General features: G+C 35.3%; 1 protein-coding gene across 1 annotated transcript in view; it reads right to left on the bottom strand.

Moving 5' to 3' along the window:
* The window catches only part of LOC107663124 (kelch-like protein 29), a 133,933-nt gene that overhangs the window by 38,895 nt on the left and 77,217 nt on the right, over positions 1 to 17,821 (bottom strand). Inside the window, exons 10-12 of the mRNA XM_016453284.1 lie at positions 11,688 to 11,808; positions 11,454 to 11,535; positions 8,294 to 8,492 (exon numbers count right to left, since the gene is read on the bottom strand). Of these exons, the coding sequence (XP_016308770.1) occupies positions 8,294 to 8,492; positions 11,454 to 11,535; positions 11,688 to 11,808 (402 nt within the window). The remainder of the gene's footprint in view (positions 1 to 8,293; positions 8,493 to 11,453; positions 11,536 to 11,687; positions 11,809 to 17,821) is intronic.

Consider the following 17,821-nt stretch of genomic DNA (forward strand, 5'->3'; position numbering starts at 1 on the left):
CCTCATGATGTTCCAAACTCGTAAGACCTTCGTTCATCTTCAGAACACAAATTAAGATATTTTTGATGGAATCTGAAATCTCTCTGACCCTCCCATAGGATCCTTACACGATCAACGTCCAGAAACGTAGCAAGGAGATCGGTAAAATAATCCATGTGACATCAGGGGTTCAACCGTAATTTTACGAAGCTACGAGAATACTTTTTTTGCGCAAAAGAAAAAAAAAAACGACTTTATTCAAATTCGTCTCCTCCACGTCACCCTATAGCGCCATTTTGGAGAATCCCTTACCAAAAAGTAGTATACTTCAAGTTTATTTTAGTAAGTATACTTAAGTAAAGTTCAAGTATATTTTTAAGTAAACTTTATGTAGTAAGTATACAAATATCAGTGTACTAGTAGTATACTTGTAAGTGTACTATTTCAATACTCCTTGGGACAAGTATACTTAAATGTCATTTTAAGTATATTTCTGAGAAGTACATAAAGCCCATTTCTGAGAAGTACATAAAAAGTAGACTAAAAGTATACTTTCCTATTTTTTAGTTTAAAAGAAGTATACTAATAGCACACTTGAATAAACTTCTTTTTCGTAATGGATATCCACTGAATGTAAACCGTTCAGACATAAACCGTTGGCGTTTGCTGTCCTGTATCAGCTGCGCCAGGCGGATACGTTTTCCACGTTGTACGTACGCTTTGATTTGAACGAAAACAATGTATCATCCGCGTGTCGCAGCTGACACAGAACAGCAAACGCCAACGGTTTATATCTGAACGGTTTACGTTCAGTGGATATTCTCCAAAATGGCGCTATAGGGTGACGTGGAGGAGACGAATTTGAATAAAGTCATTTTTTTTTTCTTTTGCGCAAAAAAAGTATTCTCGTAGCTTCGTAAAATTACGGTTGAACCCCTGATGTCACATGGATTATTTTACCGATCTCCTTGCTACGTTTCTGAGCCTTGATCGTGTAAGGATCCTTGCTGTCTATGGGAGGGTCAGAGAGCTCTCGGGATCAGGCCCGTAGCAGCTATGAGGTCACCGAGGTCCGGACCTCGGTAAATTTTTCATGTTCAAAAATAAAATTTGTTCTCTGAATGACTAATTTGCTGTTAAACTCCTCATATGAATGTCTGCATGTATAATTCAGTTTAATTCAGAATGTTTAGCGTCTGTGGTATAAAAATGATCGCTGCGAGACACTGGTGGAGTGAACGAGGCTTGAGAGAGTTGTGAGTCAGGGCACGGGTGCAGCCTCCGTGTTGCCAGATCCAGCTATTATAAGCGTTTTTTTTTACTTGTCTTTTCCACTTAATTTGACACTTTAGAAAGTTAATAAAGTAGGAAGTTGTGGTTTAGGGTCAGCGATATCTTTATCTTATCTAATTTGCAAAAGTTTTGAAATAATTTCGGTTTATTTTTATTTATTTATAGGTTTTTGTTTATTTTAATAGCAATATCTGGCAACATTGCATCATCGGCACTTAAACTGGCAGTAACCAAAAAAGTCCATGGACAGGTTATTGCTGACAAGATACGACATTCGGTAAGGGAAACGCAAAAAAAAAAACAAAAAAAAAATCATGATATTATCTGTCAGAAATGTTATCAACGCTGTCAAAATCTGTAGCATTTAACACTAGTGCAGAGATCTGTAGAACAAGTAGGTTACAGAATGAAACGAAATACGCAAACACTAGCCATGAAGAAGTCTATGCTAAGTCATTCAGTATAGTAGTTACATTTTCACAAATCATGCTATATAAGCATTCATAAGAGCACTAGACAAAGTTATCAGCTATATAATGGTTATAAATAAAACTATAACAGCAATATGTATGGTTGCATGAATAATAAACAACTGATAAAATGATCCACCCAATAAATATAGTAAAGTATTAACAAATTTTGATGCAATAAATAGGGTATGATTTAAAAATGATCACCCCTCCAAAACAGAGAAAACATCTTTTTACAAACATCTACATTTCTGTCTCTTTTAAAGTGTTAATAGTGCATATAACTAGATGTATTTATAGGGGTTATTATAGCACAATTCTATAATAAGGGGGTTATTATAGAAACCCCCTGGACCTCACTAATTTTCAAAGCCTGGCTACGGCCATGCTCGGGATGCATCAAAAATATCTTAATTTGTGTTCCGAAGATGAACGGAGGTATTACGGGTTTGGAACGACATGAGGGTGAGCAATTAATGACAGAATTTTTATTTTTGGGTGAACTATCCCTTTAATGCGTCCTTGCTGAATTAAAGTAATAATTTCCTTCTTTAATTTATATAAATCTTACTTACCCCAAACTTATGGCAGTGTATCATAGTTTCCACAAAAATATGAAGCAGGACAACATTTCAACATTAATAATAATTCTTTATCAGCGAAACAGCATATTAGAATGATTTCTGAAGGATCATGTGACACTGAAGACTGCAGTAATGATGCTGAAAATTCAGCTTTGCATCACAGAAATAAATGACATTTTAAAATATATTCATATAGAACACAGGTATTTTAAATTGTAATAATATTTCACAATATTACAGGATTTTACTGTATTTTTGAGAAGAGACTCTTTTGACCGGTACTCTATGTGCAAGGGTTTATGTACAAGCCCATGTGATGAATAACTGGAGCTTAATGCAGTAAATATGAAGCAGACAGAAGTGAACTGTGTACTTTTTGACATGTAAGTTCAACAACCAAACAATGCATTTAATAGAGCAGTTTTGTTCAGAGCGAAATTATCTACAAACAGAAGCTGTTTTCTGATCAATTATAACTGAATGTGTTTTCCTCTCTACAGCGCATGAAGTATCTACGCCGTCTGCTTATGACACATCACAGGCCTTTCATTCTGTAATTCATTTTATTCTGACACAGAAACACAAAAAAGATAAAAGAAAATGGAAAAAGGAATATCACAAAGAGGTAGCGAGAAAACATTTCGTAAGAAAAAGGGATATAACAAGAAAAAAAGAATAGCCTCTGAGTCAAAAACATGACAATTTTGTGGAGATAACAAATGTTCCCTGCTAAAAATGAGGTGTAACTCAACACAGACTGACAGAAAATATCCAGAGCGCTATCAGCAAAGTTTGCCCTGACAAAAATATACAAGTATATTTCTATTTAAAGAAAAGTACAGACTCACTGGCATGAAAAAGGCTTCAGGCGCCATTATTCTGTACTAACTGAAAGTACCCAACACGATCTTATCTTCCAAATTAAAATTCATGACATAAATAGTCTTGAAAAATGAATAAATAAAAGCAACAGTGGATCGGGGCAGAAAGGGTCAGGCCTCTGTAACAGCAGAAAATTAAATGTCATTGTTCGCATCTTAAAAAAGGTTTTAAAAAAAAGAGAGAAATACTCTTGCCTTTGATTTCAAGGGATCCTGAAATACAAAAATGAATTATCTTGGGGACTTTTATTGTCTCTGTGTAATTCTTTTCAATACAGTGGTTCAATAAAATGAACAAAGACTCATACAGCACACACTGTATAAATCTCTCTGGGGAGATACAGCAACAATGAATTGAAGCTGCTGATAATGACATTTATTTCAATGTGTCTGTCTGTTTTAGTAGCAGATTTCCTAAAGGAATTATGTACACATGGACACATGTCCATGTTAATATATATATATATATATATATATATATATATTAGTGCTGTCAAACGATTAATCATAAATATATAAATGTATATACATGTAAATATTTTCTGTATATATACTGTATATGTGTGATGTGTAATCGTTTGACAGCACTAATATACACACACACACACACACACACACACACACACACATAATTAGTAATATATATTCTAATTTCATTAAATAAAAAAATATAATTTATTTGTTTTATATATAGTGCAGCCATGCACTTACTGCATATAAATAAAAAATAAAATTCAAGAAAAAAACGATAATACAGATAGATATATAAATAATACAGATTTAATTTATATATATTATTAAATAATTCTACACACACACATACATATATATTAATAAGAAAAACGGTTATATATTTTATACAAATATCTCTTCAATTTAAGAGAAAATTGTTTAATTTTAACTATAGTTTAAAGTGTAACTGCTAAAAAAAATGACTATATACATTTTAAGCATACAATGTTATTTACATTTTATGTATTTTATTAAGCAAACATCTGTTTTTAATAAATTAGCTTTCTGCAGGCTGTAAAAGAACCAAGCAATGACTGTTGTGAATGCGGCGGAATCTATAACAAGTCTCATTTGCATAGAAAGGAGACATACTTATGCTAAAAATAATGACAATAACATAATTTAAATACTCATGACACAGCTCTATACTGGTGCTGCAGTGGATAGCGAATAAGATGCATGTGCGCTGAAACACGCACGCTAATGTGACGCAACCGGCGGCGTGATATTCCTGCTCAAGCTCGGGTTCACAGGCGTTTCCAGAGAAGAAAAAGCATTTGATTGGCACGAACATCTGCTCGTGTGGCAGCTCTTTCAGCCGCACGACTGCAGGTTGTGTTCCCACTTCACACCAGTACAGCTTCCTGTTATGAGAGCCACAAACAAAAACCCCTTCCCACAAACCCTCACTACATTATAGCAGCAGCATCAATCAAACGCCACGTGACAGCTCTGCTCATGTTCCACCATCAACCGCATCACAGCGTCCTCCAGCAGGTGCCTGACTGCCTGCAGCAACACTTCTGCTTATACGCGAGTGTAAAAAAGTCCTGATGGTTAGTGTTACCCTTTCATATTTTAATTATCAATAAAGCCGTATTTGATTATCGCGATTCGAAAAACTCAGGGTAATTATTCAGCAAAGTTAGCAACAGTCTCACGCATATGCAACATGCAGGTTTCGTTTTGTGTGAAACCATGACTAAAAACTATGCTGAGAGAGAAATTATATGAAAGAATGTGTAAATGAATGAATTCTATGAATGCATAAGTGAGAACCGAATGACTTCAGAAAAGTTTCAATGGCATTTTCTTTTCATCTTTCCTCTGTGCAATGCCTAATGAAGTAGTGTTTATAAGCACAGCGCTGCTTTGCTCACAGCGGTTACTGTGGAAACAGCTTTATTTCTGCTGTTCCATAGGCGCCACCTACTGTCAGACTGAATTTACATTTTATTCAGTCTGTCTGCTGTTTGTTCAGACTGATGCAAAATTTGGACCAAATTTTTGTTGTAAATTGGTAAAACAAGCTAATGTGCAATTGACCCTCGCAAAAACCTGCCCTCCTTAGTTACTGTTGCTATGTCCATCAAGCCATGCGCTCTCACACAACACATCGTGTTCTCACGCAGTAAAAAATAATGAATCATTTTGGTCACTATAATCATTGTATGAAATTTTGGTAACACTTTAGATTAGGGAGCACTATTCACTATTAACTAGTTGCTTGTTAGCATGCATATTACTAGCCTATTGGCTGTTTATTAGTATTTATAAAGCGTATTTTAATGCATGATCGTATTCTGGATCCCTTAATACTATCCCACTCTTAAACATAACTTACTATATATAAACAGCAAATTAGGATTAGTTAATTGAGGGAAAACTACCTAAAATCTAAAGTGCTACCAAAATTTACACGAGCGCCTCTCTCATCTTGTGTTAATGCAGGGTGGCTGGGATCGGGACCCGGGGTCCGTGCCCTTCTGCCAGCCTCATGATCTCCCGTGGAGCGCGGGACCCCACTGCGCTCGGCTCCTTCCTGCTGACTGTGGCATTAGAGACTCAAGCAGCAGGCGGTCCGCCACTGATCGCCCCACCTCTGCCCCGCTCCAGGTCACAGCAATGGATTTTGACATGAAAAGAATTCAAGGAGCTTTCTGGATTTAGATTTTCCCAAAAACCCTCTAGCAACAGGTTTGGGAGCATAAAACAACAGAGCAGGAGAGAAAACGCACCTTCAAACATAATTAGAAAAGGGGCTTTGTAGCATTTAAAGTCAGCATGAAATTAGTACTGAGTCTATTTAAATTCTTAACACATGATCCCTGATTTAAGAAAAATAAAATACAACCTTTCTTCAAAATGCAATTTCTCACATGTAAAATGACTTTTCTTTTCGCATGACATCAAAAATTCTTGAATTTTCATGATCCAATAAATCCCAAAGGGATAAAATCAAGCCCCATTCTACATTTTTTTTTTTTTTTTTTTTAAACGTTTTTTTTTTAATCCAAAACAAACTACTATCAAATTAAGTTTGGGTTTTAAAAGAAGTCTTTTCTGCTCACCAAGGCTGCATCTATTTGATAAAAAAAAAAAAACAGTAAAAATAGTAATATTGTGAAATACTATTACAATTTAAAATAGCATTTTTCAATGTGAATAGTTGTAATATACAATTTATCCCTGTGATGCAAAGCAGAATTTTCAGTCTTCAGTGTACATAACTGCAGCTTCCAAACTCTTGAGAAATGTATTTTGTATTATGTGAGAAAAATGGGCTGTGAATGTTTTCAAGTTTACTTCACAGGAAAGTTTAGTACGCTAATTACCACAGAAAATAATTCAACTGACAAAAGACTTGTGTTCACAGTAAATGCACTAATAATGGAAAGTGTCAGCGCTGGATATAAACATTTAAAATATGCAACAATCACACTGTTTCACAATTATAATTGCAGCATTTATAAACTACATGTTAAAGCGTGACAATAACCACTGTTTTACAGTATGTCATGTCATGACCAAACAACAAAATAAACCTGGTTCTTTCCACTTGGATGGGTGCTGCTGACATAAAACTCCATCCACCTTGTCCTCTAAAGGTGAAGTGCTTTATTTTTTCCATGTTAAAAAACTGCCAAAAACTGCATGTTAAAACAGCCTCGCTGCATATGATACAGTAATTCAAAATGGCAAAAGGTCACGCTGTTTGAAACCCTGAAAGTTTTTGTAATTTTTCAGCAAAGCTGCGGTTTTCTCACACATTTGGTGTTTTATTTTTTGTTCCATTTTAAAATACTTTCTTGTATCCTGACCTACATGATAAGACATTCAACACATTGTTGGACTCCATTGAAAGGTGTAAACACTGTGGCGCTTTAAAAAAGAACAGTGCTATTCAAAAGCAACAACAAAAGATTAATCAAAACAGATTTCCGTTTCTGACTCTCTTTATAATAACTTTTTATATAATAATGAATGTAGAGAATGTTAAAGCCCTGCGGTTGGCGGTGAACTTTGTCGTCGGGTGTGATAATTTCAGCGCAGCTTGTCTTAAGTACACAAAGGTGAAATTTACCCACTGGCTAAAGCTCAGTAATAAGAGGCACAGGTGCGCTGACGGCCATGACTGACGCTTGCTTTGGCAACTCTGACAGCGCTGTGGCTCTATTCCAGACGCTCTGTCACACCGCATCAGGACGGATTTCTATCCAGCACGCTGCTGCTGCTTTTATATCTGTGCACTGCATTGTTATAAAACAGTCCTGGCTGCTGATTGGTCAACACATGCTAAAATACACAATACAGCATGCAAAAGGAGCCCTAGCACACAGCATACATAAAGACCAACTACTAACCAGAGTGTACAAGTCACGACCACATCTAATAAAATTTGCCAAGTTAAATAAAGGAATAGTTCACCCAAAAGTGAAGATATCTTAAAGTTTACTCATCCTCAGGCCAGCCAAGATGTAGACGAGTTTGTTTCTTCTTCAGATTTGAAGAAATTCAGCATTCCATCACTTGCTCACCTGCAGTGAATGGGTGCCATCAGAATGAGAGTCCAAACAGCTGATAAAAACATCACAATAATCCACAAGTAATGAACACCACTCCAGGCCAATCAATGTATTGTGAAGCCAAAAGCTGTGTGTTCATAAGAAACAAATCCATCATTAAGTCCATAGTCCATAATATTGCATCCTCCAGTGAAAAAGTCATCTCATCTGAATCTTGAAGTTAAAAACATCTTAATGATGGATTTGTTTCTCACAAACACGTAGCTTTTGGCTTCACAATACATTGACTGATGGACTGGAGTGTTGTGGATTACTTGTGGATTATTGTGATGTTTTTATCAGCTGTTTGGACTCTCATTCTGACGGCACCCATTCACTGCAGAGGATCCATTGCTGAGCAAGTGATGGAATGCTGAATTTCTCCAAATCTGTTCCCATGAAGAAACAATCTCACAGAAATGCAGCTCAGAGAAGCACCAGTGTGTGTCTGATCACCACACGGTTCATACTAATCTTGAAGAGACTATAAGCCATGCTGAACAATGTACCGGCAGACAGTCGCGGGCGAGTTCTGGGCGTCTGCATCTCTTGGCGGGCGTGTGGCAGCATGTGGTAGCGCTTGGCTTCGTTCACCAGGTCCCTGCAGGCCTCTGAAGATTTGATCAGCTCCTCGTTGTCCACCACATTCAGCAGGTAGCTGGGATGGATGAACGGAAGCCGTACCACCGCCAACAGCTCAGACACATGCTGGATACAGGACAGACGGAGAGGAAACAGAGGACAGAAAAAAAGAAATGAGCGGGAAGAGAGAAAGAATGAAAAAAATGTGAGTTAGCTTTGTGCATTACACTCTCTTAATTGTGGTAAATTACCATTATGGATGGCCTCATGCCTTAATGCATTATTATTTTTAATGAATAAAAAAAAAAAAAAAATCTCTGGATAATTAAAATTCAAAAATGCACAGAAAAATTTGTAATGATGCATTCGTGTTTTCAAATTAGTTTCCTAGAAAAATTAAAAAAACAGTCTTCCAACAAAGATCCAAGGGGTGCTGTGTGAAGAAGCTCATTACAAGCACAGAGGTGCCAGTAAATAATAAATAGATATTGATACACATCATTCGGAGACAAACAACCTCTGCTAACGTCAAACCACACAAACATCAAAACAAGTCTGAATATCAGAGCTGGAAGTTAAACAGGTTCTTTTTTCCATTTTCAGTTGATTTACATTCAACAAACACTGTCAGAAACTGAATAAGTTATATAAGTTATACAAGTATGTATAACATGTTTCATACAGAACGGTATTTCAACAGACATACAGTAGTTGTTACCTGTAGCAGAAGAATCGCTTCTCAATATTATTAACTCGTTGTCATCTCTAGGTCACGTCCCAAAACCTTCAATTTGGCAGTTATTAAACCTCTTATTACGTAACCACAATTAGATTACAGATCCATGTCAAATTATTTGTTTATGTCTAAAATTTTAGATAAGCTGTGTCTGCTCAATTGTGCTCCTTCCAGCAAAAAATGTATAACTATGAAGAATTTCAGTCAGGTTTCAGGCCCCATCATAGCACAAAACTTCACTTGTTAAAATTACAAATGACTTGCTTCTTGCGTCAGACCAAGGCTGTATGTCATTGCTAGTTTTACTTGATCTTAGTGCTGTGTTTGACACTTTAGATCATGACATACTCAGAGATCGATTACAAAACTATATGGGTATTCAATGGCAGGCTTTAAGACGATTTAGATTCTACCTGTCTGACTGTTATCACTTTTATTTAAACGGGGAATCATCTCAATTAACGTCAGTAATGTATGGAGTGCCACAAGGATCTGTCCTAGGTCCTCTGCTATTTTCAATATACAGTACATGTTGACCCTTGGTAATATTATTTGAAAATACGGGATTACTTTCCATTATGCTGGTGAAACTCAACTATATAACAGTGTGTTTTAAAAATGTAAAAGATTGGATGACCAATAATTTTCTCCTATTAAATTTGGATAAGACAGAGATATTACTTATTGGACCAAAAAACAGTACACAGAATCTCTCAGATTACAAACTGCATCTAGACGGCTGCACTGTTATTTCCTCTACAGAAAAAAAATATTTGAAAATTAAATATTTCACATGTTACAAAAACTGCAATCTTCTATCTTAGAAACATTGCCAAGCTACGGAACATGTTACCTGTTTCTGATGCAGAAAAGCTAGTTCATGCATTCATGACCTCTAGACTGGACTATTGTAATGCACTGCTAGGTGGTTGTCCTGCTTCTTCAATAAACAAGCTACAGGTAGTCCAAAATGCAGCGGCTAGAGTCCTTTTACCAGGTCAAGAAAATATTATCATATTACCCCAATTTTATAATGTCTACACTGGCTACCTATCAAGTTCCGTGTCAGTTACAAAATATTACTACTTACTTATAACTTAAGGCCCTAAAAACTCTGGACTTCTGGTAGTACTTAGGATAGCAAAGTCCACTAAAGGAGGTAGCGCTTTTTTCGCATTTGGCTCCCAAACTCTAGAATAGCCTTCCTGATAATGTTCGAGGTTCAGACACACTCTCTCTGTTTAAATCTAGATTAAAGACACATCTCTTTAGTTGAGCATTCACATAATGCATCTCATAACTTTGTGCTTCAGTTATTTTTGATCAAATGCACATTATCATTCTTTTTCTTGGGTTGAACACACCATTTTTTGCTTGGTTGGAACAGCAGCTACGTTAATTTTTCTCTATTTGTTTCTCCGTTTCTGCCACAGGATTGGCATCCCATGGTAACTAGGAATTACACAAGCTTCGGTCTGGATCCAGCTCTTACAAAGATCTGAGATGACCGGACACCTGAGAAGAGATGTTGCCAACCCCTCAGAGGACCTCAGACGATGCCAACCATGAAACAACATACAGAACTACCAAATTTTGCTATAAGTTTGATCGCAAAATGTGTTAATAGTGTTCATCGTCTGTTTGATTACGTCTTTAATTGATTTTTCCGTACATTTCTGCCATATGTACATTAACTGACAGTCACCACTGATAAGCTACCACTAAATATTGTAGAGACATACCTATCTTTAAACAGCATGTAAAAGCACAACTAATTGGGGAATTGGACACTTCATGCATCGATGTTTCTGTCTTGTCCTGTCCAGATTTTACAGTATGATGAAAGTCAAAAGTCTGTTTCCACTAGACTCCATCAGGGCAAAGACAATCAGAAAAGACAGAAACAAACCAAAAACAAACAACTGGCAAAAACCCATCACCTCCGCCCGAAAAGACGGCCTCCTGACATGACAATAATCGCTCTAATATTTCATTTCATGGCCAGACATGCTCGCTGTGCTCTTTACGTTTTCCTCCAGACATATAATAAACAGTCATCCCCAAGGCAGGCCGTAACATGCTGAAATCAAATTTGCGATGTTTATTTTGCTGCTTGTAAATATAACATTTCTCTATCAGAGCCATAAATCACGAAGCCGAGCGGCTCTCTGAGCGAATCTGAGTACAGATGCTAATAGCAAGTGAAAATTCAGGGAGATTTCTTGCTTGTGTTTCTGTGCTTGAGGGCACAGCAGCTTGATAAAGAAACACAGAAAGAGAAGTGAGAGAGAGCTACACAGACACAAAGACAGTCATGCATTAAAAATATATTAGATAACAGGAGGGGAGACAGAGAGCAGAATCCTGCGCGGGACGGCAGACTGACGAGCAGCCACTGTGAGCAGCGTTTGATGGATGGGGAGCGTCACCGCGCTGAAAAGAAGACAGATTAAGCATGTCCAAGAAACACTTTTCTCTCTGAGGAATATACGGAGAGATGTGTATCCCGGCGCGGCACTGCAGCCGGACAGCGTCATCTCTAATGATGCCTGTGTGCTGAGATAAAGCACGAGTCTGCGGCTCACGGTGAAAAATGACCTGGGAAAACAGCCTCCGTCGCAACACTCAGCAATTGCATTTCACGGTAAACCAGAGTCAGCACACAGGCCAGACCGGAACGAGAGCTGCCGGATACACGCGACAAACCTTTAATAAAGCCATGAAACAACATACAGAACTACCAAATTTTGCTATAAGTTTGATCGCAAAATGTAATCATCGTCATTAATATTAAACGTAAAAAAAAACAAAAAAACCTTTCTCTATTTATTCCTTCCCTTTCTAGCTTGTACTTATTTGAACAATGCCTAAAACTTGGTATTACAAGCACTTCCTGTGTCTGTTTGCCTCTTTAAGAAGAATCGCTTTATGTATTCCCCAATTGTAAGTCGCTTTGGATAAAAGCGTCTGCAAAATGACTAAATGTAAATGTAATAGTGTTCACCGTTTGTTTGAATACATAACTGGACTCCTGTGAAATCCAGAACTAACTGGATGATTTTTACTGTACATTTCTGCCATATAGACATTAACTTGACATAGTCACCACTGATAAGCTTCTCCTAAATATAATGTAGTAACTTAAATTTTCTGTGAAGCTGCTTTGCAACGATTTGTATCGTGAAAATCACCATACAAATAAACGTGAATTGAACTGAACATAGGCAGGCTAAAAGTCATGTTAAAATCATAGAAAAGTTCATTTAAAATGAAATGAAAATGAAAGAAAAATTAGGAGAAAGGCAATTAAATAATTTATGTGTTTAATTACATTTATATAACATTTGAATAATCAAAATTACATCAGATAATAAATAACCTTTAAAATGTATTTTCAATGTATTTATACATTTATAATGATTATATTATTAATATAAATAAAATTAAATATTCATAAAATTCATAAAAATGTATTTATGAAATAAATAAAATTAAACTAATTAATTTAAACTATGAATGAATGAATAAATGGAAAACAAAAATAGAACAATGAACGAATGAATTAAAGAACAAATAAATTATTAAATTAATTACAGAGCAAACAAACAAATAAATAAAGTATAGGTGATATGTAGCCATATCCATGCAGTCTGGTAGATCTGTTAAACCCACATAATGCATCTGGTCAACAATCACACCATGATCCCGAGTGTTATCAGAGCTGGTCAATTTTTATTTGTTTGATAACAGGCTGTGTGAACAGCTTGACGTTCCGGTGATCCTTTCCAAACGCCGCTTTTTTTGGGCTCGATCAACAGCGGGCTTCCATGGTGAACAATCCCAGCATGCCAGCGGGAATGTCAACGCAAAAAGACACGGACAACATCTGGTACAGCTCACCATCGCTTTCTCACACCGATCTGTTTCAGAAGGACCATTCGTTTTGAACAAACCACATCTGCATGCGAGAACGTGCAGTATTTCCAACCAGAAAGGTAGAAAGGTCAGAGATTTACTGGCGGCACTGGTGGCATTTTACTAAAGTCCCCAGCGAGACTGGAAAAATCTGCACCGTCACTTTCAGACAGTTTATCAATCTGGCATTTCAGGTGGGGACTCAAAACCAGTCGTGGCATGAGAATGGATCAAATAAATGAAAAGTGGTATCTGAAAAAGGTGTTTCTAGCAATCTAGAGGCAGCATGGCCGCCGAAGAACTCCCTCAGGATTACAACCATTCCCTCCACTGCTCAGGCAATCAAGACTTATCGACTGAATGATCTAGGAATCCAAATGCAGCTCCGCTCACCACTCGCCTGAGCGTATCTGCAATAATGTCATGCCATGAGGGAGCCAGACTATAGCAGCCAGACTATAGCACGCTGAATACCAGATTAAGACAGCACAAACCGCAGCTTTACTGGGCCAAAAGATGAATCCTGAGTAAAACATAAATGCAAGGTCAGAAAACATGGATGCTTTCAGTGCAAACATATCTGATCTACACTATATAATGTGGGATGAAATGCATGCATTAGCCTCTTTATCACTTCCCGACAATCATGGGAAGATACAACAGAATGTGTGATTCGCGCTTTACTTGTGATGGGAAATGCGGTTTTTGTTGTGCAAAACTGTTGCATCGCTTCTAGACCAATCAAATAGGGCTGGGTAAAAAAATATCGATATCTCAATTTTAATCGATTCTCATTTTTACAGAACAATATCGATTCTTAAATCCCAAGAATCGATTAGTCTAGCCTGTTTTCAGTTAATGGACAGAACATTGAAGTGCACCTCCCATCCAATATATCGCAATAAGCATTGTGTTTTGGTACTTTTAATAAGAAACAAAGTCTCAGATTTCAAATTCTGTCCATTGTATTGCAGTATTCAAACAGTAAATGCCATTTTGGCACTGTTTAATCTGTGACAGATCGCTGAAGCACATAGCGCACGTGAACTGATCAGATCTCCTCCACATTAATACCAGTTTCAGCACAAAATAAACATGACTAAACATCCAAAGGTAAGTTAAAAGAAAGAGTACAACATTACAATCCGTATCCTGTCTCATGTAATCTCTCAATCAGTGTTTCAGCCGCGCAAAGACGTCAATATAACGTCTTGTAAACAATGTCACATAACGTCACATTTACCTCAGAAAAACATATTCAGTGACCATAAACTCATTAGTCAGATAGAAAAATAAGCTGTAAATATATGCACCATATAACATATTCATTATAATTTTTACTGTTCTTCAATGTTTAATTTATGTTTGAATAAATCCATCAAGTTTTTGACAGCCACCATTTAAAGGTTTATATTTTAAATTTATATATAAAAAAAACGCAAAAAAAACCGAATTGAAGTAGAAATATTATTATGTAATTGTAACTTTATAATTTTAAAAACATCATTAAGTGTAATTTTAGCAGTTGTACTACAAATCAGTCAATTTTAACCTTCAATATTATAGTAATGTAGTACCAACTGACTCTCATGTATATTTTACGGCATTAGTTGAGAGATTTTTTTTTCCCTGAGGAAATTTGGCATTTGTACCTAATATGTATCCAAAATAATCGATATTGAATCGAATCAAATCGAATTGGTAATTGAATCGAATTGCAAGCTTGTGAATGAGAATCGAATCATGAAATTTGTGTCAAAACCCAGCCCCACAATCAAACCTCTGGAGACAGCGTGCATGTAGATGCTTTTTTTTTTATATAAATAAAGGGCTTTTAACAGATGGATGGATTCATTCTAAGGTTTGGATGGTATTTCAGAGTTGGCGAGACAAAACCGAGCTGCTCTGTACATATATTCACATACCTTCAATACATACACTGTCATGCAAATGATTTAAAACAAGAAAAGGCTAGTTGGTATATAGCATGTTTCATACAGAATGGCAATTCAATAGGCATAATACATTTTTTTAAATAAAAGTCATGTTAAAATACTAAAATACAAATACAAATACAATTTCAAAATAACTAACTAAATAAAATTGAATGAATGAATGAATGAATGAATGAATGAATGAATGAACAAACGAAGTGGCTTATGAATGAATGAATGAATGAATGAATGAATGAAAGAAGACAGATTAAGCATGTCCAAGAAACACTTTTCTCTCTGAGGAATATACGGAGAGATGTGTATCCCGGCGCGGCACTGCAGCCGGACAGCGTCATCTCTAATGATGCCTGTGTGCTGAGATAAAGCACGAGTCTGCGGCTCACGGTGAAAAATGACCTGGGAAAACAGCCTCCGTCGCAACACTCAGCAATTGCATTTCACGGTAAACCAGAGTCAGCACACAGGCCAGACCGGAACGAGAGCTGCCGGATACACGCGACAAACCTTTAATAAAGCTGTGATCTGTCCTACTGTGCAGAACTCTCATCATATAGTGCATAAAATAATAAAATGAATGATAAATTGATTGAAATTATGTTGTATAAACATAATGTTCAATAAACAAAACAACACAACACAAAACAAAACAAAATAAAATAAAACAAAACAAGTGCCTGGTCTTGAAGAAAAGATATTTCTGCTAAAGTCTGCTAAACCCTTTTTTATAGACATGCTTATAGATAAAATAAATTGATTAAATTATAAGGTTTTGTTTAAAGATTTGTTTGTATGTTTAAAGATGATGATGATGATGATGATAATAATATAAATATAAATAAAAGAAATAAAATAAAAAATGTTTAAATAAAATAAATTAAATTAAAATAAAAAAGATGAAGTGCCTGAGCCCGAAGAAAAGACATTTTTAAATGATTATAGAAATAATTTGATTAAATCAAGTTTAAAGATAAAATAAAATAACAAAACAAAAAATAAAACAATAAAATAAAATAAAGAAGTGCCTGGTCTTGAAGAAAATATATTTCTGAAAGTCTGGTAAACCCTTTTCTATAGAAATGCTTTTAGAAATAAAGTTATTAAATTATAAGCTTTTGTTTAAAGATTTGTTTGTACTGTATGTTTAAAGATGATGATAATAATATAAAAAAATAAAAGAAATAAAGGTAAATAAAAATAAAAAAATAAAATAAAATAAAAAAGATGAAGTGTCTAAGCTCAAAGAAAATATTTTTTTAAACGATTATAGAAATAAATGGATTGAAATTATGTTATGCAAAATAAAATAAAACAAACTAAAATAAAATGCTCGAGCTTGACAGAAAGATATTTCTAAAAAACTGCTAAACTATTTTTATAGAAATGCTTAAAGAAATAAATTGATGATTTATTTTAAAATATATCATATTTGAGCTTTTATAACTATTTTCTGTTATGTCCTTTTGTAATGCTGACCTTTGGATAAACTCTGAAGTGAATCAAGAGGTCACGATTGTCCATGAAGTCCTTTTTCGTTTTTGAGTTACAGAGTTCAAAAGGTTCTTCAGTACCAGACTGACCCTATTCTCTTGGGCGAAAAATCAAGATTGCACCAAGTTTATGGGTCACTACACAACACCAAAGCAGGAAAAGATTCTTAAAGCACTTTAAAGAAGCCATTTAAAAATGGCCAAAATGGTGGAAATATTGCCAGGTTATACATATTTATACTCGTCCATCCCAAAAGGGTCAATTAAATCAAAACTTCTAACCATTTGTCTTGACCTCCTGAGAATAGTGTCCAGTGCTAAAGAATGACCCTTTCTCCAGTTCCAAGGGTTCAGAAGCTCTTTCTTTATGACTGTTTAAAAGTGCATTGAATTGGTTTTGTATTTTTGCTGTAATCTGTCTGGTGAACTTCCACAGTACAATGAACGTTAATCCTTCAGTCCACACAAAAACACAACTCATTCTTTCTCACCTACAGCGCCGGTTTGTTTGGGTGAGGAAGTTGTGATTTCTAGTAGGATGTAGGCGTTCTGCTGCTAAAAAGAACTAAGAAAAGGAGAAAGAAATGTGTAATGAGGAATAAAAAAAAAAAAACACCTCAGAGCTGCAAGCACAGGCTAAAATAACTCGCATTAAACTTGCATTAAATTTAATGAAGGTACTATTCAAACGTCCACATATTATTTTATTTCAAGCATTATAATTAATCTACAAAAGCAGGCTTTGTCTTCTAGCTTTCATGACTTAATTTGTATGACATTATTACTGCGTTTGGATCTTAAAACTATTTCCTGCTCAATGAATGCCACAGAAACTGCCCACAAAATAAAATAAAATAAATAGATAAATAACAAACATATTTCACCGCATTAGCAAAAAGAAAGGAATAAAGCAATTATATTTTGCAGATATATTTTTACATTTTGACATCAAAATGCAGTACATTCACTCCTATAACCTGTTGTCATTCATGCATAAATAAATTCACGAATGCATAAAAAATCATAAATTACACAAATAAGTGCTCAAAATATTAATGTATAAATAAGTAAACGTAAGTAAATGCAGAAAATAGCAATGCATTGCATTAATAAACAAATGCATAAATAAATACATAAAATGATAGTTTGCATATATATTGTTTAAATTTTACCTTTTTAATAAAAATGTAGCACATTGATTCCTATAATTTCAGTTATTTTATGCATGCATGATAAATAAACGCATAAATAAATAATTGCAAAAAAATTAATGCATAAAATATGAATGCATAAATAAATGCACAACATATTAATGCATGAAACCATAAATAAATGCATAAATAAGTAAATATATATGTGAAT

This window comes from Sinocyclocheilus anshuiensis, unplaced genomic scaffold (genome assembly GCF_001515605.1).
Source record: "Sinocyclocheilus anshuiensis isolate Anshui unplaced genomic scaffold, SAMN03320099.WGS_v1.1 scaffold767, whole genome shotgun sequence".
Taxonomy (NCBI): Eukaryota; Metazoa; Chordata; class Actinopteri; order Cypriniformes; family Cyprinidae; genus Sinocyclocheilus; species Sinocyclocheilus anshuiensis.